This window comes from Anabrus simplex, chromosome 9 (assembly GCF_040414725.1).
Source record: "Anabrus simplex isolate iqAnaSimp1 chromosome 9, ASM4041472v1, whole genome shotgun sequence".
NCBI lineage: Eukaryota > Metazoa > Arthropoda > Insecta > Orthoptera > Tettigoniidae > Anabrus > Anabrus simplex.
The window spans coordinates 168857198-168883037 of NC_090273.1; the positions used below are offsets into that span (position 1 = coordinate 168857198).

Here is a 25840-nt window from a genome sequence, read left to right on the forward strand (position 1 = left end):
TCTGCCTCAAGGTGCTGTGCTTAGTCCCCTGCTCTACAACATTTACACCTGTGATCTAGAGACCATATTTTTACCCAGGATTAAAATATTACAATATGCTGACAATGTGTTTGTATATATACTAGTGCAAGCTCTCTCCAGACTGTAGAAGCCCACATGGCTTTAGCTGTATATCAATTAGACCATTGGCTCCTTGAAAATAATTTATCCCTATCGCCTTCTAAGTCTCAAGTAGTGATATTTCGTCAAAAATACCTGAGAGTCCTACCCTTTACTTTGAACTTGGGTCCATACAATATCAGAGTCAAACCTCAGGCAAGGTTTTTAGGTCTCACATATGACACTCGACTGACATGGTCGCCACATATATCTGAGCTTACACCAAAACTGGAAAGATCTATGAATATTCTTCGTGCTCTCACCCGAACATGGTGGGGGGCTGATCCCTGTGTTCTCCTCCTATATCGCTGTTTGATCCGATCCAAAATGGATTATGGGAGTATGTTTCATCATAACGGAAGCAAAATCGCTTTGCGCAAGCTGGACAGAATACAATATAGCTGTGTCAGAACCTGCATTGGAGCAATGGCTTCCACCCCATCAAATGCGTTGTTACTAGAGTGCGTCGAACCTCCTCTTGTTGTACGTCGACAATATTTAGCAGACAAATTTGCATTATCCAGGATGCACAACAATGAACCACCAATCTGCAGCAGTCTGGATGATTTAGAAACAGTTATGAGAGAACACGGACACCGAAAATGGATGAAAAATATATGCCTTCTGAACAGTCTTCAGTTTCTACGCCCCATACCCCACAAGTCTTGCCTTGCTTTTGAGATTCCGTACTCCTACTTATTGTTTTCTGTTCCAATACATGTTTTTACAACAGACTTACTTCCTCTAACCAGAGTTCAGTCTTACTTTGTGCAATATACTCAAAGACAGTGGCCGAATGCTCTTCAAATCTTCACTGATGGCTCTGAAATACCCTCACCACCTGCAGTGTCCCGCAACTGAAGAATCTCGTTTGTTCACTTTACCAAAGGACTGGTCTATTTGTACAGCAGAAGCTCTAGCATACAGTTTAAGAGTTAAACCTTCTGCAGTTCTTATAATTACTGACTCTCTCAGTGTCTTGAAGACTTTACAGTCACCTGCTACATACAAACTAACGGTTCATCAAATTCAGATCATTCAGAGAATTCGACAACTTACTCGTCTCAATATTGCTGTGCACTTTCTTTGGATACCTAGTCATAAAGGTATCAAACACAACGAGTATGTTGACCGGCTCGCTAGAGCAGCAACGCATTTGGGCGAACGGCTAGATTCACCAGTGTCTATTCGAGACTACGTGCCACGTATCAAGCAGCGTTCCTGGATGCAAATTTGAAGAAGAATGGTATATTACAAAAGGGCAACGCTACCCTCCTCACTCACCTTGGTTCTCCAAGTGGAATGCTTGTCGCCGATACATCACTTCTCTTATTCGCATGAGGTTCAATCACGGCAGTTTTGCAAATCATCTCTATCGGATAGGAGTCATAAACTCGCCCTACTGTTCCTGTGACCGCCAAGCAATCGCTGACCTCAACCACATCTTCTTCTCGTGCCATCTTTATAATGTACAGCAGGAAAAATTTATAACAACTTTACTTTCATTGAACTTCCAACTACCACTCAACATCCAGTGCATTCTATCATCCCAACAACCAGAAGCGTATAATGCAATCGCCATATTCTTAAAAGACACCGAATTAAGATTATAAAGTTTGACGTGATACTACTTCAGAAAAACTACATAAACATACTACAGTTGCAGTGTCTCAATTTGTTCTTTTGTTCTTTTTTCTCTTCGTATGTGTGTGCGCGCATTCTGTACGGGCTCGGAACGTAATACCGTTATAATACAATGGAAGATTCATAGGTGTATATGTATTCCCAGTGTATATTTAATGTATATGCTTTGTTATCTAATGTATTTCTAGCTGGCTGTTTGGTCGGGCACCTAAAGCCAATAAATTATTAATTTTTTAAATGCTCAAGACGCACAACGGTTGGGATTTTATTCAAACATTTTCTCGTCGCACATTTCTTATCCATTTCTCCATTAAATCTTTAAAGAATTTTAAATTTCGGAGTATCTACATTCTAGAAACTAGCACATAGACTGACCATGAGGGGTACTTTGTCAGTTTTCATGCCCTGTATAAATCGTGGTGTAGCAGCCAGCCCCGTGACTAGGATGCCTGCAGATATCTCAGTCCAGCCTCCTATCGCGGTTCACTCACACTGACACTTCATGTGGGCTCGTCGCTCTACGAAACTACTGATGAACACAAACATTTAGGGATGAATTCATTTTCGCCGTCATGTAATGTAACAGACGGATGTACGTCTGCAATAAGAAGACGTTGACACTTCTTAGCTCACGGGAACAAGTCCATTACAACATTTCTTCAAATGTGGCTGGAATTTCATAACTTCAAAAGAAGCGCCATCATACAGATTTAACCTAAACCACAGCCCACTTGTTATTTTCCGTCAAAAACATATCTTGCGATATTTCTGTTAACGTTGTTCACTAGTAAATAATAATTATTCATAACATACGTAGGATTAGATGATAGCCAAGTCATTAGGTTAATTGAAACATTTAAGTGATACCTTAAGACATTAAATTGTAGACAACTTATTTAGTGTATATTTAACTCTTCATGTAGGTGTGTGTATGGTCGGACAGAATAGCAGGCTTCATAGTCTGACTCCCGCCATATAAAAGAAGAAAAATAAATAAATAAATAAATAAATAAATAAATAAATAAATAAATAAATAAATAAATAAATACCACGTTCCATTGTGAACACATTGACCGACATATACCTGAATGACAGGAACGCGGCATACATTAGGGGCGATGCCCTCAGTAGACAAGAAGCATGACCAGCTGTGCCCTGTCCACCTCCTCTACTCTAGTAGGCTTTTTGGGTATCATTTTGATGATCTCCGCCATTTTCATTCTTCTTCGTTATATGCTGTCTTGACTTGTAGACGAATCATGTCACATTTATAAGGTTAATTAAAAGACTCGTTTCTCCTATCAAGTCTGCCGGAAGATATGAATTGTGGGACCACATTCCAGATGGTACTGCGTGAGGAGTCTTCTGTATTGTGATGTATTGTTTCTAGATGTGTTTCCTGGTCTTACTGGTAGCGGTGTGCACGGTGAGTGCGGTTCTTTTCGAGGAGGACAGACCACCTACATACCTGAGTGCATCTGTAGGAGAGCACGCCATCTTCAATTGCCCGCTGGATTTCCCTCACGACATCGTCGTGCCTTACAACTTGATCTGGAACAGAGATGTGAGTTACACTTGTCTTGAGTTAATAAAGTCTCTTAATGATGACACTACAGGTTATTCGCAATTCCAGGGTCGCACCGTCTTCTCGTGGTACGGAGATACGGTGACTGCGGACGAAGACTATGCTGGTCGGGTCTCACTTATTTCGTCGGAGTCTCAGTATGGCAAGGGCTCCGTCAATCTGACGAGCATCAGAGAATCTGACAGAGGCTGGTACGAGTGTGTCGTGTTCTTTCCCAACCGCTCACCGCCCACCAGACGGAATGGCACCTGGTTCCACCTAGACGTCAAGGGTGAGTACCATGGCAACTTGGCTTCCGTTGCAGCTACAATATTTTAATTTGCTAAAAATTTGGAAAAAGTGAACTCTATTTATTCGGTTGTGGGTTTTGAAAAGGACGGTAGTCCATGTCACAGGTACATAAGCCCCTTATTAGACCACCACTGGTGCCTTCAGGGAAGAGCTAATTTCTAGAAGTTATACGATTGGAAAATGAAGAAGAGGTGATATCTCAGCTGTGTACATCCAAACAACCGTAACAGCTCAGCATCATGATTGTGTCGTTATTCGCAGGTCGGTCTGATGTGCTGCCACGTTACAGTGTGAGCCATGAAATCACAGTCATCGAAGACTTGTTCTGCCACGTTACAGTGTTACAGTGTTCTTAAAGGGTAAAGAGTAGTGTGCTGCCACGTTACAGTGTGAGCCATGAAATCACAGTCATCGAAGACTTGTTCTTAAAGGGTAAAGGGTAGTGTGCTGCCACATTACAGTGTGAGCCATGAAATCACAGTCATCGAAGACTTGTTCTTAAAGGGTAAAGGGTAGTGTGCTGCCACATTACAGTGTGAGCCATGAAATCACAGTCATCGAAGACTTGTTCTTAAAGGGTGAAGGGTAGTGTGCTGCCACATTACAGTGTGAGCCATGAAATCACAGTCATCGAAGACTTGTTCTTAAAGGGTGAAGGGTAGTGTGCTGCCACGTTACAGTGTTACAGTGTTCTTAAAGGGTAAAGGGTAGTGTGCTGCCACATTACAGTGTGAGCCATGAAATCACAGTCATCGAAGACTTGTTCTTAAGGGGTAAAGAGTAGTGTGCTGCCACGTTACAGTGTGAGCTATGAAATCACAGTCATCGAAGAAATGTTCTTAAGGGGTAAAGGGCAGCGTGCTGCCACATTACAGTGTGAGCCATGAAATCACAGTCATCGAAGAAATGTTCTTAAGGGGTGAAAAGCTGTGCTGGGGCAGGAGAATCCACGTGGGCGTGATATGCCAGTAACAGAGTTTGGTGGTCAGGCATATCACAAAACACAGAGAGACAGTGCGCCCAATACAGAGTGCAGGCAAATAAATCCCTTCTACCATACAAGATGCCCTCAAGGCCATGGGAAGAGGCATGGGAAGTGATCTCTTACTGTCGCTAAGTCCTTCGGAAGTGATAATAAACTGCTGGTTTGTCAGAACGGACAGTAGCTCACAGTCCAGGGTAACGGCACAGTATAGTCGGATGGCGCCCCGCCAGGAAGAGCTTGACACCGTGCGACGAGCCGCCCCCCTCCGAACGTAGGCGAGTCAGTCTGGGTTCAGGGCTTTATGCGGACCCGTGCATTGCTACCATGGTCGTTCTTTATCAGGACAGACAAATGTGTGATTCCGCGGAGCAGAGGGCATCAGCTACCTAACTCCGGATCTGCCCTAGCTCTGTCTCATCGGGCCGTGTCTGGCCTCTCTCCAGCCGCCTCCTCAGAAACATTCAGGCCCATACCGAGATCAAAGACGCAACAGATCAGGTGCCTGCCTCAGGAGCCCGACGTCAAGTGAGACCTCCAGATAGGAGAGGATCACTTCGATGCTCGACTGGTGGCTACCTCTCTAACGTTTAACGGTGTTATAGATATTGTATGGTGGTCAGTCATTTACGATTATTAGTTATTTTTGTTGTCGTGGTTATGTTTATTATTATAGCACTAACAACTCCTATACATATTTCTGATGCAGCAAAGTTGCCCCAGGCCTGCATTACAAGATGGAACTTCAACTAAATATTTCAATGAGTTGTACCAAGTTTCTCGACGACGAAACTTTTCACTGTCACTACGACACAAGTCCTGTGTACCTGTTGTGAGTTAGAGGAGCGTGTTGTTTAAATTTCAGCAGCATTTATTTTATGTAAATGCTTGGCAGAATGAACTACAGCTCGCAAATTGCAAATGAAAGAACCTAAAACTGTCATTGGTGAGTGTGCGCAAAAATGTGCCAAATTGAATAGGAATGTTCTCCCAAAACGCTTCAACTTCATTCATCGCCACTGCTAAGAAGTTCACACGCAGAGGACTTGACTACGCTCGTCAAGAATGAGGGTGAACAAGTGAAATGGAGTATGGCTTTCAGTGTCCGAGGACATGTTCGGCTTTTAATGTGATGTCCGTAGGCGACTTACGCGTCGTTATGACGTCACATACACCCAGCCTCCGTGCCAGAGAAATTAACCAATGATGGTTAAAATTCCAGACCGTGCCGGGTACGGAATCCGGGCCCCTGTGACCAAACGCCAGCACGCCTTTAGCCACGGAGGCGGACAGAAGTACAGAGCTTGGCTGCCGCCTTCCACAAGCGCGGCCTCACTAACCTCACAGCGGTTTATCTTGAACGTAGAACCTTCACTTGTGCTTTTAATAAAACACTAGGTCACGGTTCCGTTACCGCTGGCAGAATTCTCAGTAAATGACTAGACTTGTAGCTTACAGTTTATTAACCTGTATTTTATTATAGGTTGATTAAATCAAACAATTTGTACAGTTTGCTGATTTTATACTCAATGCTGCTGTAAGTGTAGAGTTCAATTCTTGTTGATGGTCCGACCACTTTACAGCGTGGTTCAGATGGTAAAGTGAAGCAGGCGAGCCAGGAAGCCTGGCTGATTTTATGGTGACGCTAAGGAACAAAGTGCAGATCGGGGTCTAAACTTAGAACTCACCGTGTGGCTTCGTAACTTGGCCAGCTCATATAGAAGAATATTTATTCTGGTATATGTCACTGGGTTTACAATTGGTAGATAACCCACTGACGAACATACTTGTGACATTCTCCTTAACCAGTTCATGAATCTTACTTAGTGGAATACTTCCTTAAATTTTTATTCGGTATTATTACTTGAGAGGGGGTTTCAGGCGACATGCCAGTGTGACGATGTAACTCCTCCGCCCCAACTGATAAGTCAATAACGTGTCATTGTGAACCGTTTGTGTAGCTTCACTCACTTTTGGGGGATAATTTTCTTTCACTGAATTATTTTCATGTCCTAATACTTGTCATATGCTTGTTGAGAACATCTTTCATTGTTTTCATGAAGGGCCGTTCTAACTGCTTTCCTTCATTGATTGTGGAACTGAAATTGAGTTAACTGAGACAAATATTTACTTCAACTTTTTTCTATATCCCTATTAGCCGATCTTTGCGGATTTGAACTTTGTTTATATCCTTTTTCCGTATTAACATACGATTTCTTTTTACGCGCCTCGTAAAATTTCCTTGCTGGGTGTTTAGGCCCAGGTAAAAAATCAATAGCAGTGGACAGAAACTTTAGAAAGTCTTCTAGAAATAAGAAAAATTCAAAATCATTGATGTCACCTCCTAGGTTTTCCCTCCATATCACCATTTGCTCTTGGTAGTACGAGTTATGTGTGTTTTGATGTTTTATTTCTTTTCTAGATTCATGCCCTTGTTCTGCATACGTTCCTAAATTTATTTCAGTATTTACTTGGTGGTTCGATTCCCCAGCTGTCTGTCTTATGAATTTTTCTAGTTCCTACTTCGGCTTCTACCACTTGTGGTATTTTGAATTAGTTGATTGGGATGTGCTTTTGAGATATGGAAATTGACCCCCCGAGTTGCTCGCACAGGCTGAGAGGAATTACTTTTGTCATTAGCTGAAACATTACTTCTGTTTGAATCATCCATCTCAATGCATGATGTGTCAGTACAGTTACTTACGTGATCACCAGCTGATCATTTAAGTGCTATGGTAACTATGGAAACCTTTAGATCAATAAATAAAATGAAGACGATAAACCAGAAAGGAAGAAAACATATCCCAATCAACTAATTCAAAATACCACAAGTGGTAGAAGCCGAAGTAGGAACTAGAAAAATTCATAAGTCGGTGACAAGTCACGACACATTACCGGGTAACACCCAAAAATAATTAATTTCACCAAATCACACCACACATTAAACGGTAGAAATATCGTAGCGATCACATTCCTTAAATCACATCGCCAATGTTATTTAACATGAGGTAAAATAGAAAAGAGTTATCATCAATCAGATCTTGCTTGAGCACTTACACCACAACGCTACTCGTAACGGTGATGTAATGCTTATCAAATTATATCATATCTTATCAATACCCACTATGTTGACATAACAATGTAAGATGGAGCGACACAACAACAGCAAGAATTAAGGTCACCAGACCTGTAACGTGAAAGTAAATTAAGCTGCAATGGTATATAGAAAAATAAATGAGTTCAAAGAAAATCTAATAATAATAATAATAATAATAATAATAATAATAATAATAATAATAATTGTTACGGAGATATCCGTGGTAGGTAGAGGTGAAAGAAGGTGCGGGTGTGAATGGGTTTCAAGCTACGAAATTAACGTGCAATGTAAAATTAATTTAAAATTTAACTAGGTTATATTTTCTTTTCAAAAACACGAGATAACAATCATAACAGGTACAGAGTAGCAAAAATGTAGGTACAATATTGCTGGATTCGGGCTCAGTGCCCTTACTTCATAACTCTCGGGCAATCAGCCCCGCCTTACTCCAAAAAAAATTTTAGCCAAGGGGCAGAAAACCCCATTCATGCCCAGGAGCACTGGCTCCAAACATTACACATAAAGCCTGCACGAGGCATACAGAAACAAATTTCAAAGAGCGATCCGCTCTCAAAATTGTAAGCCTATCACAAGGCCACACCAAACTCTACCTTCAAGCTGTCCTCTAAGGACGCATTCACAGGGGTAAAATACCCAACCTACTGAGGTCTATTACATGAAAAGAAGGTTGATTACATGACCTCTAAAATAACAATTTGAGAGGAGGCGATCTTGCACTCCTAATACACTTTGTTTTTAAAACCTAATCTGGCTCTGGGCCGCTAACGCAAGGGCTAATCCCATACTACAGAGGTGACTTAGAGAAGAACACTTTACATTACATAAACGAAGGATAGTTTGAGAAAATATGTTCACCTCAAAACAAATGTGAGAGGGAGCTCGAGAGGCTTAGCACTCTCTATCCCAATATGTAGCTTTACAAGAAAAAGATGAAAAGAGTAATTACATTTTAGGAAAAGGTTACATGATGGAAATGCTTCGAACCCGCCGCGAGTGTTAAACTGCCGACCTAGCAAGAAAAGAAGTTATTAATAGGCCATTACCTGGTGTTGAACGGCTGAAGAAGAAAGAGGCGCTTCCCGCCTCCTGCTATGTACTTAATACACTGAAAGATGGAACAGAAGTGGCCTGGAGACCCTAAAATCAGCAGTTTATATCCTCTCGCGGAAGATTCTAGGCGTTAGGGGAAATAAAACACCCTCCCTCAAAGTTTTTATTGGCTAGGGAAAAGAAACCCCTACATAGAGGAAGAAGAAACACATTATTGGTGGAAAATTAATTAAAGAAATTCGGGATTGGCTAGATCCAAAATAAGGGGAAAAAGAGGGGTATACAGCCAACTTAAACCATGACAGAAAGAAATTTAACAAAGAACAAACTCTTGAAATAAAAATTTCTCCAACAAAATAGTTCTTTGATTTCGCACTAGGTTGCACTATCGTAATTCTTCAGTAGTGTCCTCTAAAAGAGAAAGTTCACACTTCTTACTTCAAGCGAAACAAAGACACATCAAAAATGACACAGTTCACAAACTCAAAAATTTCCAAGTGGTGACATCTTCTGAGAAACGAGAAAATCAATAGAGTAGATAAAGTTCAGATTTCCACCAGAAGAGGAATTTCAACTGGCGCAACTTTTAAATGACCGGAGTAGAGGTGTACCGCCCGGTACAATAATAATAATAATAATAATAATAATAATAATAATAATAATAATAATAATAACAACCCAAGGAAATTAAGTTAAGTAGAAGACATCTGAGAACGACAAATTTAAATATTAACCAGGATAATAATATGCTACTAGGCCTTGGCGGAGCCTAGAATAGTCTTTAAATATAATACTGAAAGAACAGTTAATTACGGAGACCACAGTTGTTTTAAGGCCGTCAAAGTACATACCGGATATCACGTTGAAATTTAGAGGGGAACACTTTCAAATATTATTTTGACCAAATTTGAGGCGTTTTCACACAATACCCCAGGAAGTATCACAGTATAGCAAATGTTTCGTGGAAACTCCCCGTCTTAACACATTCATAATAGATTAGCTACCTTGTCCAAGAACTTACCCACGAAGAGGTCCCTGTTCACAGAGTAGGACCACAAGTCAACGCACGTCGACAATTGACTCACGCCCCGCGGAGTCAAGGAATAAAAGCCGTAGAAATTACTCCACGTGAAGATATTAGATCGCTGTCTAGCAGTTCATGGGGCATTGTTAAAAGATACATTTTAAATTCCACACATACTAAGTCATACCAGTCCCCTTTCAAATTATACCACCACAACAACCATGTTCATTACAACTCACGAAGCGCAAATTTGCATTATACTCTTTCCTCCAAGCTGCAGACTTGAAATTTCCCTTATATTTGGCATCAAAATTCAAATCAAGATTGTTCTGCCCATTCAACGAGTCTCAAAGCCACATTCATATTTCCACTCGTGGTGATGACTGTTGGTGTTCAGTAGTATCAGGCCATGGTACATTTTCAGGTTTATAAACATTATTAGAACTTCAGTCTATGTCACGCAACATTAGTACCATGGTTACCGCTTGCATCGGCAATATCTACGCGCGGTATGACTGTCCTGTTTATTTTTCTCGCAGACGACTCGCACGACTTAGCCCTGGACCACAATGACGTTTCTCTTCACATTAATACACCACGGCATTCTATGTCGCTTACTGGTCACGAAATGATAGGATTGATAGAAGCAAAGCCTACTACTTCTTCGTACATAGCGCATCCAGTGCATCTGGCCATTGTTGATACAGGAAACATATCTAATTATATTGACATGGCATCGTGCGATGGATGTGTTATTAACGTAACAAGTTTTTCAGCAAATTACAAGAACAATTTCAATGATTTACTTCAATTCTATGTACATCACAATTTGATTTCAAATAGCAGAGTATGTGAATGGTGTCTCCATCACGTCAAATTATTAGTGAATGAGAAGTTCAATCGTGTTGTTTTTTCGTGTCGTCGCCTAACCTCCACTACATTAAGGTTGGTTCCATTTACATACATTCTTCTTCTCTATTATACATTGTTTATCATTCAGGTTACATTTCCTTGTGATTTTTTCTTCCGGTGTGGGGAACGCTACGTACTACTAATAATTAGGCCTTTATTTCTTTTTTATATTCAATCACAAGTCGCGCGGATTTAAGCCTCTATTTCGGATTCATATTTAAGCATAACTAGCGCTATCTATGGTTTCAAGTGTTTAGAATCGTAATTACTGCATCGAAACGTCTCAACTATTTCATCACGTTGTTATATAATCGTGGCTGGCGTTGGCACGAATAGACTCTCCATGGCCTGAAGATTTGCCCTATGAAATGTCACTACCATAGTTCACCATACCAAGATATAGTTACTCTTATTTGTTTCATATGCTCATTCTTTGACATTGCCTCACTCTTAGGTCTTTTCATCGCGTAAGTTGGTCATAACTTCTCTCTCTATTGAATTATGGGAACGACATTTTATTGGACCAATGAGAGTGTCCATTCGCCCACCGTCAGCCATGATTAATGTAATACAAACTTGCGTGACAACATCTTAAGTTTTACCTAAACATTTGTGATGGTAATATCTTTTACTTTAATTGCAACTATGTGAATATTCTCATCTACACTTTGCCGTAGCAACGTAATATTTGTGATAGAATTACGAACAAATGTTGCAGTGTAACCAGGAATATGAACTCTTTTGCAGAATTGATCTTCAACTTGGACATGAGAACAATATCAACATTGGTATCCAGTAGGAATTTTGACAGAGATTCACATTTTTGTTTACTGATCCCTCCTATGTTCAGCTGACATATCCGCATGCAAGGTCCTTGTTTCCTAGATTGAGTTCTGAGAAGAGCAGCTTCCTTGATATGATGAGGTGATGTATAAATAGCCAGGAGACCCTAAGATAGACTGGCAGCCGGATCACTGTTGCTCGTTTAGCACCACCCAGGGGTCACGTGTAGGGAACTTTAAGGTTTAACCTACGGACGTGAGCAACTTCAACCCCACTTACGCAGTTTGCCCTCCCTAAAGATGGCTGACTAGGTAAGGGCAGAATATGTTGATAAACAACACAAACTCTGTGCTCTAGGCAACACAGAACATGAAGATTAGAGTCCCCATCTGTATCATGATTTCCAAGACTATGCATAATGGCTGACATTTAGGGCAATATGATCGAAAAAGATAATAAATTGCCCCTCTAACTGATGTTATCTATGAATTGATTGTAAGAAATCAAGATGTCAGACACTTAGGGCACACAAATATAGCAAAATAAGATCCTAATATCACTGATAACAGATAGTAGTCACAAGATAACACCAACACACGGTCAGCACATATAATCAAACAACAAATAGCTCCTAGAACCCACAACTGAGGCAGACTAGTCCTTAATAAATCTATATATTTCTCAGCACATCTACACCTGATCTTATTCAAGGCCTGCTGGAAATACAGTAACTCAACTCCACGACCAAGATGGAATTTCAACAAAGCTGATTGGAAGAAATTTTCTACTGAACTAGATAAATGGATACCACTGAAGAGTAACAGCTATAAACGGTATATTGTGCTGCCAAGAGGCTTTTGTAAAGAGTACATTCCAGGAAGGTCCGAGGTGAGCGAATCAATACCCAGAGACTGCTGATGAGGTCTTACAAAGTCTAGACTTCTCTCGAAGACAAAAATGAATTAATACAGTTGAGAATTTGAACTTCACTCACTCCAGTCGTAAAGCATGGAGCTTTCTCACAAATTCAGGAGGAAGTGCCCCGCAATCACAGAACAACATAAAGTTACTGCGTACCAAGTTGCGAATAATATTATCTCAACATCAAGTGTTCCATCTGATAAAAATCATACAAGATATGTCAAACATCAGTTGAAGATGATGAAATCTGCAGCTGCCCCTATACCAAGCTTTACCCAACATTTCTCGGTGGAAGAAATGGATATTTCTTTAAGAGAGCTAAAATCTGGAAAATCTCCTGGATTTGACGGCATTCACCCAGAGTTCCTAATACATACAGGAACGCTTACAAGGAGTTGGCTTCCTCAGTTTTACGTAGATATATTCCAGACTTGAATACTACCTCCAGATTTTAATACAGCTAAGTTATTATCTCAACATCAAGTGTTCCATGTGATAAAAAACATACAAGATATGTCAGACATCAGTTGAAGATGATGAAAGCTGCAACTGCCCCTATACCAGCTTTGTCCAACCTTTCTCCTGGAAAATCAAGTGATCTACCAGATAGTTATAGACCTATAGCACTTCTCAGCTGTTGCTACAAACTATTTGAAAGACTTTACAACAGGATCAGCTCCGCCGTTTTTGATAAAATCCCATCAGAGCAGGGAGATTTTAGACCAAATAGAAGCTGTTGTGATCAAGTTCTATCGCAAGCGAAATACACTGAAGCAGGCTTTCAATGGCAAATGAAAACCGGCGCAGTATTTACTGATCTTACTGCATTATTTACACAACGTTGCTACCTGTGGACAAGCATAGAGTGACTCGAACACCAGACCTCATAAACGGAGTATCATATCACTTCCTGCAAGAAATGGACAAGAACAAATACGTTTCACACATACACACACACATACACGCACACACACACACGCGCACGCACGCACACACACGATGAATTGACACTGTTTGGAGAGAGGGCCTTATATACAATCTTCTGAAGATCATTCCATGTAGAACAACAGTTCATATCATTAATAACGCGTTAAACGACAGAAAAATTCGGGTCACAATCGGAAATGAAATGAGCACTGTAAGGAAACTATAAAACGGCTTTCCCCAGGGCTGCATTCTCTCTCCACTAAAATTCAACCTCTACATCAGTGATCTTATAGACGCCATTCGTAGAAAGTTCTGTAATGCTGATGATATTGCAATAGGAACTCAACACTGTCAACTTCATCATGTTGAGGAAAACTTGGAAAGCGATCTAAACACCATGGAAAAGAATTTTAAATAATGGCGGCTTTCTCCTAGTGCCAACAAAACTGTAGTTTCATCCTTTCACTTGAACTACAAAGTAGCACATACTGTACCTATCCAAATTACCGTTGTTCACTAATATGACATTAGAATGGAGCACCCTCAGTGAGCCTCGATCTCGGTCTCACCCTCCCCTAGTGTCTGACGGGAGCGTTCGATGGGGCTATAACATCTCTATAGTAGGAGAGGAACGCTAGTTCATTACCAATGAGAAGAGACACAATATCTTGTATAACAATTTTATTGTACTAGAGAAACACATCTTGTTAACATGGATATGCCATACAAAACCCTTTACATATGGTATTTAAGGTGATCTTGACGTTTAAATGTTCGGTAGTCTTTCTCTACACTTCAGTATACGTTCAATTATTCAAACTTAAGAGGCGTTCCCTCTTGAACTATTTACACTATCTCAGACTTAGAGAGGCGCTTCCTCTATAATTATTTCACTCTACACTTACACTTATCATTTTACACACGTATTTAATCAGTATGGACATGCCCTGCTGTAATTCTGTTTACCTGCCGAGAATTAATATATTCAAATTATATCAAGCTACGATATGAGTCTGCAAAAATCGGATGAACTGAAATAAGCATATATTTATCTGTGTACACTCCCAATCCTTTGAAAATCGCATCACAACACTTCCCTAAGTTAGTTTTTTTTGCTATGGGCTTTACGTCGCACCGACACAGATAGGTTTTATGGCGACGATGGGATAGGAAAGGCCTAGGAGTTGGAAGGAAGCGGCCGTGGCCTTAATTAAGGTACAGCCCCAGCATTTGCCTGGTGTGAAAATGGGAAACCACGGAAAACCATTTTCAGGGCTGCCGATAGTGGGATTCGAACCTACTATCTTCCGGATGCAAGCTCACAGCCGCGCGCCTCTACGCGCACGGCCAACTCGCCCGGTCCCTAAGTTAGTCATTGCCGAATAGGCAATATAATCAACACGCTCATTTCATTAGGATTTCCATCAATACACATATCAGGACATTATTTACACAACGTTGCTACCTGTGGACAAGCATAGAGCGACTCGAACACCAGACCTCATAGACGGAGTATCATATCACTTCCTGCAAGAAATGGACAAGAACAAATACGTTTCACACACACACACACGATGAATTACAGATGGCACAAGCCACCCGCTGTTGGTAACAGTGAGCATACATTTTCACTGTCTCCTGGAATGAACCCAGGATCTTCTGAGACGGGGTATATCTAACCTGGAATTCCCTACACGCCGTAAATAATTAAGGATATAAATTGGAGGGATACTTCTGTTAATGCTCATTTGGAATCTATGCGACGTTGGCACTATTCAAATTAACACACGTAATCGCTGTGCCGAGAGGAAAGAAACCAGCCACTTGTATTTGTTCCCTTTTACTGAAGAAAACATTTTTACTTCACCTTTTAAAGGGGCTCATAAATCTCCCAGTTGTTAGCTGCCCGTGACACACTTCCAACATCGGCCACGGAGCCCTCTCATACTCTCATGCCACTGGCGTAGCCAAGGGAGGGGTCCAGTGGGGCCGCCCCCCCCCCCCAAAAAAAATGTTTCCTGAACTAGAGCGAGAATCAGCCGTTGTTTTACGAACGGTACGAACAACTTAAAAACTTACGCCGAAATATTAAATTAACGTAGCGACAAAGAATCTACTAGCAGGGCTCAATACGGCCATTCATAATTCTCCATATCTGTACTGCTTGAATGAAAGGAAAACACTTAGGATTGTGATGCGCGGGGATATTTCCCTGTAGAGGCCTCAGTGTTGGGAATGCAACTGTGTGTTGACAAATGCCAAAAGATGAGGAAAAGGGCAATTAGCCAGGGATTACTCAATAGGGCGAGATAACGGTGTCCACGGCCAGAAACAGTTCAAAGCTTACAACATCGTGTCAGCTTTTGCAGATCGGTTCCAGGAAACTGGGTGTTATGACCATACACGAATGACATTTATAATTAAACACGAACACCTTGCTTACACAAACACTGTATTGAAAAGTGTCTCGTGATACACTGACATAAAGCAACCTCTACAAAAAATAACACAGTTTCTATATAAATGCTGTGGTCGACATGCGCGCATTCTACTGGGATATAACAGTCTCCCACGCTTAATTTTTGAAGAAGAGAATTTGGTGATCATTTAAGTAACATAGTCCTTAAGGTACTGCGGCGGACGGCGTGTCCTATCTGGTCGGCAGGTTAGGTTTGGGGGTGGAGGTCCGTTTTCTTCTGCTTCAAGTCTTCGATTTTGCATGTCTTCTTCTGCCTCGAGTCCTTGATTACTCCCAGGGAGTGGCTCATTCATCCAGTCAGTGAAGATGAAAGGTTGTTTATATTCAGGATGTTGTTCTTGTTGACTTGGGCCTAATTGCTGATCAGTGATTGTACCCGTCTTCTTCGGAACCTCCGTTCTAAGTATTTGGTCAATATGTCTTTTGAGGCTATAACCATCGTCTAGCTGAATCTGGTAATGTAAATAACCGAACTTTCCAATGACTACTCCATACTTCCATGACATTTTATTCCCTTCATAGAATTTCACTTGGACTCTGTCTCCCACGCTTAGATTGCGATGTCCATGAGTCTCCTCTTGATTTCCTTCCTGTTTGATTGGGCGAATAACGTCTAGTTTGATCCGTAATGGTCTGTTCAGGTACAGTTCAGCTGGTGATTTTCTACACTCTAGAGGGGTGGCACGATATTTCAGAAGGATCTCTTGCACTTTTCTGGATATAGACAAGGGCTCATTCGACATAGCTTTTAGTCGACGTTTTAGCGTCTGGATGTTTCGTTCAGCCATTCCATTAGTTGCAGGATGTCCAGGAGCTGTGCATTTTTGAAATATACCGTATTCCCTACAGAGCGATTTGAATAGGTCACTTACAAATATTGTAGCGTTATCAGAGACTATCGCTATTGGGAATCCATGAAATGAAAATATTTCTCTTAATAGCTCAATTGTCTTCACAGATGTCGGAGCTTCTCGAATTACTTTGATTTCTGCCCACCTGGGTTTTGCATCAACAATTAGAAGGAAGTAGAAACCTTGAAATGGACCCGCATAATCCAGGTGGACGCGGCTCCAGTTGTCTGTAGGGACGTCCCAATGGTGAATCGGGGCTTCCGCTGGAGAGGATCGAATGTCGGCGCAGGCCTGACAAGATTTTATCATTTTTCAATATCCTTATCAATATTCTTCCAGTAGCAATAACGCCTTGCTAATTGTTTCATTTTTGTAATCCCTATGTGTGTGCTATGTAATTCCTTCAGGACTAATGGCTGGAGTTTTGACGGAATGACGACTCTTTGACCCTTGAATAAGATTCCATCATCTAGCGTGAATTCATTGTCTATGGATTCAGATGACATGAGCTCTGCTTTGATTTTTGATAACAATTCATCGTTTTCTGTTGAAATTCGAATACTGTCAGGATTTAATTCCGTGGTTGCTATTTCAGCGATGGTTGAATAACAGAGTTTATGAACTTCGTCATTGAACACTATATCCTTTGAAATGTGTGATTGAATGTTCGCTGCTCTTGACAAGCAGTCAACGTAGGTATGTTCTGAACCTTTTTTATATTCAACTTCATAGTCAAATCCCGAAAGAAATGAAGCATATCTTAATAATCTAGCAGAAGTCATAGCTGGTAATCTTGAATTCTGATGGAAGATTCTGGTAAGTGGGCTATTGTCTATTATCAACTTAAACTTGCGTCTAAATAGATACATATAAAAATAGTTGACAGCGAACATAATTGCTAGAGCCTCACGATCCAGCTGGCTGTAGTTACGTTCAGCTGAAGACAAGGACCTTGAAGCAAATGCGATAGGCTTTTTCAACATCATCATCAACAATGTGTGACAGGACTCCAGCAATACCTCTTGGACTGGCGTCACAAGCTAGAACCAGTGGTAGATCTGCATTATAAGGTATCAGCACTCGATCACTTGCAATCTCGTCCTTTAGTCTGGCAAATGCTGATTCACAAGAACTAGTCCAATGAAACTTCTTAATCTTGAGGAGAAGCTGCCTCAAGGGGTAGGTCATAGTTGAAGTATTTGGAATGAATCTTGAATAATATGTTATCATTCCAAGAAAACTTCGAACATCGTCTGTATTGACCGGACGAGGCATTTCAAGTATTGCTTTAACTTTGGCTGGTGATTTCATGATTTTATTATATTCAATAACATGGCCCAGATATTCTATGCTGGTTTCAGAGAAAGCTCATTTCATTTGATTTAGATGTAAGTCGAATTCTTTGAGCCTTTGAAGGCAGGCAAATAGGTTTTGTTGACATTCTGTTTTTGTAAAACCATGAATAATAATGTCATCAAAATATGAATGAGTTTTTGATAGTCCAGATAAAACTTGATCTATGATTCTATTAAATTCGGACGGAGCTGTTTTTATACCAAAGGAAAGACGATGCATGCGATATGTACCTCGATGTGTTGATATGGTTTGGATCTTGCTGCTCTCATCATCAACCTGGAGATGAAGATATCCTTTATATATGTCCAGGCGGCAAAAGTACCTCGAGTTCTTCAAGCTATTTAGGATGTCATCCGCTTTCCGAATTGGGTAGTTTGCTGCTACTAATTTGTCATTGACGCCTATCTTGTAATCAACGCAAAATCGAACTCCGCCATCGGACTTTGGAATCACTACTAGTGGCGAACCCCAATCACTGTAATTGATTTTTGAGATTATCCCACCTGCTTCTAAATCGTCTAATTCTTTTTCTACTTTCTCCCGTAAGGCATATGGAACATCACGTTCTTTATGAAAGACTGGCTTGGGATCCTTTCGGAGCTGAAGAGACACTTTCAAATTTGGGACACACCCTATCTTTACTTCGAAAATTTCTGGAAATCTCTTGATTATCTCAGTAGTACTACCGACTGATTGTATATCGATATGACTAGTATTTGATTCCGCTTCACGGTCAATTTCTTGAAGATTAATACCAAGGTGACGGATCCAGACACGCCCCAGAAGCGGTTCGAAGTCGTCCGGTACTAAATATAACTCTTCAGATGAAGTTCTATTCTGATAAGAAACAGTAACATTAACCTTGCCATCAGGTAAAAACACATTCTTAGTATAAGAACGAAATGCAACATCTACTTTCTGGAGTTGTACACGTAAGTCAAACGCTTTGAAACTAGAACGTGATAGCAAGGTAAAACCGGCTCCAGAATCTACTTCAAATCTCTGGGGTATTCCCTCTGTAAGAACTGTAGCATAAATTTTTTTCGCATGTGGATATTCGTGATATTGAAAAATGTCTATTATATGGCTAACACCGAATGTTTGAGTAATATCTTCTTCCTGAAGAAAATGAGAGTCGATTTTGGAATTCCTTCTCGTTGCTAACAAAGTACGTATACACACTTTCTTAATGTGGCCGAATTTCCCACATGAACTGCATTTCAGATTGTTAAAATCAGTCCTACAATCCTTCGCCAGATGATTGTCTCTACCACAACGTAAACACATATTTTGAATTCCCAATTCCTTGTAGTCAATTTTTGACCTGGCCTTGTTTACCGGTGTTGCTTGGCTTTGATCATCATGAGATACGTCCTGCCTTGATTTGTGATTGATTTTTTGAACAGAATCATTATAAGTACCCTTGTATACATCTGATGGTGATAGTTCCTTGCTGTCTAACTTACATGTTTCAAGAGCGATAGCTTTTGTTACAATTTCGTTAAGTTCTTGAACATTTGCCTGCAGTAATTGTTCACGAATTGAAATGTCATAAATTCCCCTAATAAACTGTGCTCTTAGAAATACATCTGCAATGCTCACCTTACATTCACATGTAGAACTGAAGTCGCAGTCAATTGTAGCACGCCTTAATGTACCAACATAGTCAGCAATAGGTTGATTTTCAAGCTGGTAAGTGGATAAAAACCTATGTTGGGCTACCAGAACATTCTTCTTAGGACAAAGATGCTTTTCTAGGGTTTCAATTAAATTGTCATAAACGAAATCACTAGGTGTTTTTGGTACCACTAATGCAGATAATGTGTTATAACTCGTAGATCCAATCGAATTAAGTAGCATCTGAGCGGCGTATTTCTCTTTGGTGAACACATTTTTCATTTGTAGATAGTTTTCAAAACTTTGCCGGTAATTTCGAAAGTTCTCTGCTTGTGGATTGAAACATTCGAAGGGTGGAATTAGAAATGTATTGGAATTAATAATAGATTGAGTAGATTGAACTGGTGCTTGAGTTCTCAGTTGATCTAAGAGTGCCTGTTGATTGGCATGCATTGCTGCCAAAAATTACTTAAACTGGTCTGCATCCATGGAGAAATGTTTGAGTTACGTCTGCCACAAAAATAATTGAAGGTTAGGAATATGACATTTACGTAGTTAAGGTTATACACGTAACACGACAGTCGTATTCCCGTTCAGTCACTAATCGCAGAACATATTTGTATTCAGACACAATATTATCATTTTCCTCTGACGTTTTGAAAGTTTTCCTCGTCGCCAATTGTTATGACCATACACGAATGACATTTATAATTAAACATGAACACTTTGCTTACACAAACACTGTATTGAAAAGTGTCTCGTGATACACTGACATAAAGCAACCTCTACAAAGAATAACACAGTTTCTATATAAATGTTGTGGTCGACATGCGCGCATTCTACTGGGATATAACACTGGGGTTGTGCCGTAGCGTTGCCTACGAGATACTCAAGGCCTGGAAATACAGCACTCTAAACTTGTCCTCGAGATACTTCCGACAAGCGCCGCTAGAGTTCTCTTTACTATTCTGTCTCTCCCGCTCATTGCAACACGCTGGTTTGCGAAAAACTATGAAATTTAATTAAAACTAGTAATTTCAGAGGACACCAAACAGATAAGATAAAAAATAGACTAAGAGCAATGGTATGACTTTGTCTCACACTATGTTAAGACGAAATAAGTAATTCACGAAAACTTCGTGATCAATTAAGACAAATACATATCAGGAGCATTAACGTTCAAATGATCACAAGGAACGATTCATTATCTATATTATCTATATTATCTATAATGTATGACGTACCGATACATAAGATTAGCTTACGTGAGATGCAGGCAGTTATCACAATTTCAGCACTTTACGGTTCAGGGGTGTCTTTCTGATATTCTTGACCGCATCATCTTGATCGGAAATTTCCTTCGCCTGATTGTCCAGAATTTTTTACCTAGTCTTTCCTGACCACAACAACTAGTACAGTTAAAGCGTTGCAGGAACTTTGGCACAACATAGACAATTAGTTTCTTTACGAGATTTGTTTTTCCCAAGTAACATAAAGCAGAACATGTGAACTTTAAAATGTTTCTTAGGAAATACACGAACTTTCTTGATGGATACCGTAGGGCACCCCGTAAGTGTGCTAGAGGACTATCACTGGTGGCAGGTTTCACTGTGTGTCTGCTCCTCAGCCACTCTCACTCTCAAGATATATCATTATCTGAATCAGAAATTCTACTAAATGTTGATGGTACGTCATTTCTGGGAGCTGGATCCTTCCTGCGCCTGTTACTTTTCTGTTTATGAACAGGGTACATACTAAAAACAGAAGGAACTTTGTTGGGAAGAATTCGCTTGATTGATGTGCTTACACTAAAATCTGACGTATTAAAATGCAAGCTACACACTCGAGAAGAATTGTTAGGTACCCAAAGAGATCCTACTTTATAACCTTGCCTGGAAATAGCTTACCTCCACTTTTCTCTTAAATCGCGCTCCGAAGGGAAACTATGAAACGTCACATTTTCTTGCTTTTTAGCAGTATCGGAAGTACAAAGAGGTACACAACAGTTCACCATCTTCTCAACCTCACATACACACACCGACAGGAAAAATACTGACAGTAAATTGCACAAAATCAACACAACATCACTACTAGTCCGCACATCACAATGTTAAAAGTCCGCCAAGAACAGAACGGAAACCTGACATCTAGCGGCCAAGCCGTGAACACGGTCTGGCCGCTTTTTCAGCGGCAAATTGCTTCCTATTTCCCGGCCTTGTGTATCTCGTAGGCAACGGCCGTGGTTGAAAGATGAGCTATGTTTTAGTTGCAGCGTTCGGAAGACTGTGACAGGATTGTGAGCTGCACGTTAGTTCCTCATTTTGTGCTATAAAAGTAACTTTATTTGAACTAAGGGCAAAATAATGTGCATCCTCGGTAAGTTTTTTTAATTCTAACAGTAGCAAGACAGATCGCAGATGCGTGCCTTAGTTCTATAGGTAGGTCTATATATTTTGTCAAATGCCCGTAGACGATTGGAACTTCAAATGGCACCATCAAAAGTGCATGTAAATATCTTGTAATTAGCGGACGTGATAACTCAGTTCCAATGGTTCTATCTTCTCATCAAGACTGTCGAGGCTTGAGTCGCAGTCGATGCATGAAACATTTTTAAAATGCGAAGTCACGTTCTATTGATTCAGATTCTACTTAAAACACTAGGTCGCGTGCCTTACCTTTCTTTAGTACTTTTGAGTCATAACCGCATCATTTATGATGGTGTATTTTGAGTATCAACCATTCTTCGGGCTTACCTTGTACCTTAAATGGTGAGTGGATGCAGTGGCGTACCCACGAAATAATTTCAGTGGCCAAGTCTAGGCCAGTAGCGTGGATACAACTTTTCCATGGAAGGGGTTGTGAAAGAATGTTTTATTTTGTATGTAGAATTTGCTTTACGTCGCACCGTAGGTCTTATGGCAACGATGGGAAAGTAAACGGTTAGGAGTGAAAGGAAGCGGCCGTAGCCCTAATTGTATGTTGTATGTTTAGTCTTCAGCCCTAAGGCTGGTTGGATCCTCAGGTGTGAAAATGGGAACCACGGAAAACCATCTTTAGGGCTGCCGACAGTGGGGTTCGAAGCGGATGCAAACACACAATCGTGCGCCCTCAACCGCACGGCAAACCCGCCCGGTGGATATGAAAAAAAAGCCGGTCCTACCGAGTGCGGTGACGGATCTTCTGTAGATATTGATGGTTTTGATTGTTACCATGTAATTATATCCAACAATCGAAATCATAGCTTCTGTACTCTAAACCGGCTGCATTTTTGAAACTATTCGTAAAATTGATAATATCGTTCTTCGTTTGTGAGGAAGTAGAATCTTCATTAAATTTTTTTCTTAAAAAAGGAAATGGTTCATGTTTGTGGAATACTGTAGTCACGTCCTAGTTCGTGAGCCATGGGCAACGGCTGAGAGGCCTAGTAAGTGGTCCTGAGAGTCGGGATACCAGTTGCTATGGAATGGGAGTGGGCATCTCGGACATATTCTGAGTCGTGGCCCTCCTTGTGCTCAGGCGGCTAGGACTATACAATTCACCGGTGGTCCATAACCCGTTAGAGGAGAGATCCTCACTTGGACTATGTGCAAGTAGGGCAGCATCCTGCTTCATGAATTTACCGAGCTCAGAACATTTTAAGCAAGCCTCAGACCTATGGGAGTATCGGAGTCCCACTCCCATTTGACAGGCGAGGGACTCCTTGGAAACAACTTGGCGAACGAAATGGAATTCGATGGTGAGCTATCAATATTAATGGGGCTTATGGAAGAAAGAAAGTAGAATTGGCTGAGTCAGCAAAGAGGATGCATTTGAATGTGCTAAGAGTAAGTGATATTCGGGTAAGGGGAGATAACGAGGAAGAGATAGGATATTACAAAGTGCACTTGACGGGTGTTAGAAAGGGAAGGGCAGAGTCTGGGGTAGGGCTCTTTATCAGGAATACCATTGCACGCAACATAGTTTCTGTGAGGCACGTTAATGAGCGAATGATGTGGGTAAATTTGTCAGTTGGAGAAATTAGGACGAGAATTGTCTCAGTGTATTCACCATGTGAGGGTGCAGATGAGGATGAAGTTGACAAGTTTTATGAAGCATTGAGTGACATCGTGGTCAGGGTCAACAGCAAGGATAGAATAGTGCTAATGGGCGATTTCAATGCGAGAGTTGGGAATAGAACTGAAGGATACGAAAGGGTGATTGATAAAAGTGGGGAAGATATGAAAGCTAATGGGAATGGGAAGCGTTTGCTGGACTTCTATGCTAGTATGGGTTTAGCTGTTACGAATACATTCTCCAAGCATAAGGCTATTCCCCGCTACATATGGGAGGCTAGGGGTACCAGATCCATAATAGACTATATCTTAACAGACTTTGAATTCAGGAAATCTGTTAGGAATGTACCAGTTTTTCGCGGATTTTTCGATGATACAGACCACTATCTGATCTGTAGTGAACTAAGTATCTGTAGGCCTAGGGTAGAGAAAGTGAAATCTGTCTGCAAACGAATAAGGGTAGAAAATCTCCAGGACGAGGAAATTAGACAGAAGTACATGGATATGATTAATGAGAAGTTTCGAACAGTAGACAGTAAGCAGGTTCAGGATAGAGAAAGTGAATGGGTGGTATACGGGGATGCTGTAGTAGAAACATCAAGGGAATGCCTAGGAACAACTGTGTGTAAAGATGGGAAAAGGCGAACATCTTGGTGGAATGATGAAGGGAGAGCAGCCTGTAAACGTAAAAAGAAGGCTTACCAGAAATGGCTCCAAACAAGGTCCGAGGCAGACAGGGATTTGTACGTAGATGAAAGAAACAGAGCGAAATAAATGGTTGTTGAATCCAAAAAGAAGTCATGGGAAAATGTTCAATGTAAAAGGAAATCATCCTGGTGTTGTTGCAAACAACCGAGCTCATGGGGAGGAGGAAAATGATGTTGGTGAAATTATGCTTGAGGAAGTGGAAAGGATGGTCAATATACTCCATTGTCATAAGGCAGCAGGAATAGATGAAATTAGACCTGAAATGGTGAAGTATAGTGGGAAGGCAGGGATGAAATGGCTTCATAGAGCAGTAAAATTAGCGTGGAGTGTTGGTAAGGTACCTTCAGATTGGATAAAAGCAGTAATTGCACCTATCTATAAGCAAGGGAACAAGAAGGATTGCAACAACTATCAAGGTATCTCATTGATTAGTATACCAGGCAAAGTATTCCCTGGCATCTTGGAAGGGAGGGTGCGATCAGTCGTTGAGAGGAAGTTGGATGAAAACCAGTGTGGTTTCAGACCACAGAGAGGCTGTCAGGATCAGATTTTCAGTATGCGCCAGGTAATTGAAAAATGCTACGAGAGGAATAGGCAGTTGTGTTTATGTTTCGTAGATCTAGAGAAAGCATACGACAGGGTACCGAGGGAGAAGATGTTCGCCATACTGGGGGACTATGGAATTAAAGGTAGATTATTAAAATCAATCATAGGTATTTATGTTGACAATTGGGCTTCAGTGAGAATTGATGGTAGAATGAGTTCTTGGTTCAGGGTACTTACAGGGGTTAGACAAGGCTGTAATATTTCACCTTTGCTGTTCGTAGTTTACATGGATCATCTGCTGAAAGGTATAAAATGGCAGGGAGGGATTCAGTTAGGTGGAAATGTAATAAGCAGTCTGGCCTATGCTGACGACTTGGTCTTAATGACAGATTGTGCCGAAAGCCTGCAGTGTAATATCTTGGAACTTGAAAATAGGTGCAATGAGTATGGTATGAAAATTAGCCTCTCGAAGACTAAATCGATGTCAGTAGGTAAGAAGCTCAACAGAATTGAATGTCAGATTGGTGACACAAAGCTAGAACAGGTCGATAATTTCAAGTATTTAGGTTGTGTGTTCTTCCAGGATGGTAATATAGTAAGTGAGATTGAATCAAGGTGTCGTAAAGCTAATGCAGTGAGCTCGCAGTTGCGATCAACAGTATTCTGTAAGAAGGAAATCAGCTCCCAGACGAAACTATCGTTACGTCGGTCTGTTTTCAGACCAACTTTGCTTTACGGGAGCGAAAGCTGGGTGGACTCAGGATATCTTATTCATAAGTTAGAAGTAACAGACATGAAAGTAGGAAGAATGATTGCTGGTACAAACAGGTGGAAA

At 40.8% G+C, this 25840-nt stretch overlaps 1 protein-coding gene across 3 annotated transcripts in view; it reads left to right on the plus strand.

The window, feature by feature from the left end:
* bdl (borderless) overlaps positions 1 to 25840 on the plus strand; it is a 297068-nt gene that overhangs the window by 119085 nt on the left and 152143 nt on the right. For all 3 annotated transcript variants that reach the window (XM_068229205.1, XM_067153899.2, XM_068229204.1), the window contains exons 2-3: positions 3194 to 3367; positions 3437 to 3659. In XM_068229205.1, coding sequence (XP_068085306.1) covers positions 3194 to 3367; positions 3437 to 3659 — 397 coding nt within the window. The remainder of the gene's footprint in view (positions 1 to 3193; positions 3368 to 3436; positions 3660 to 25840) is intronic.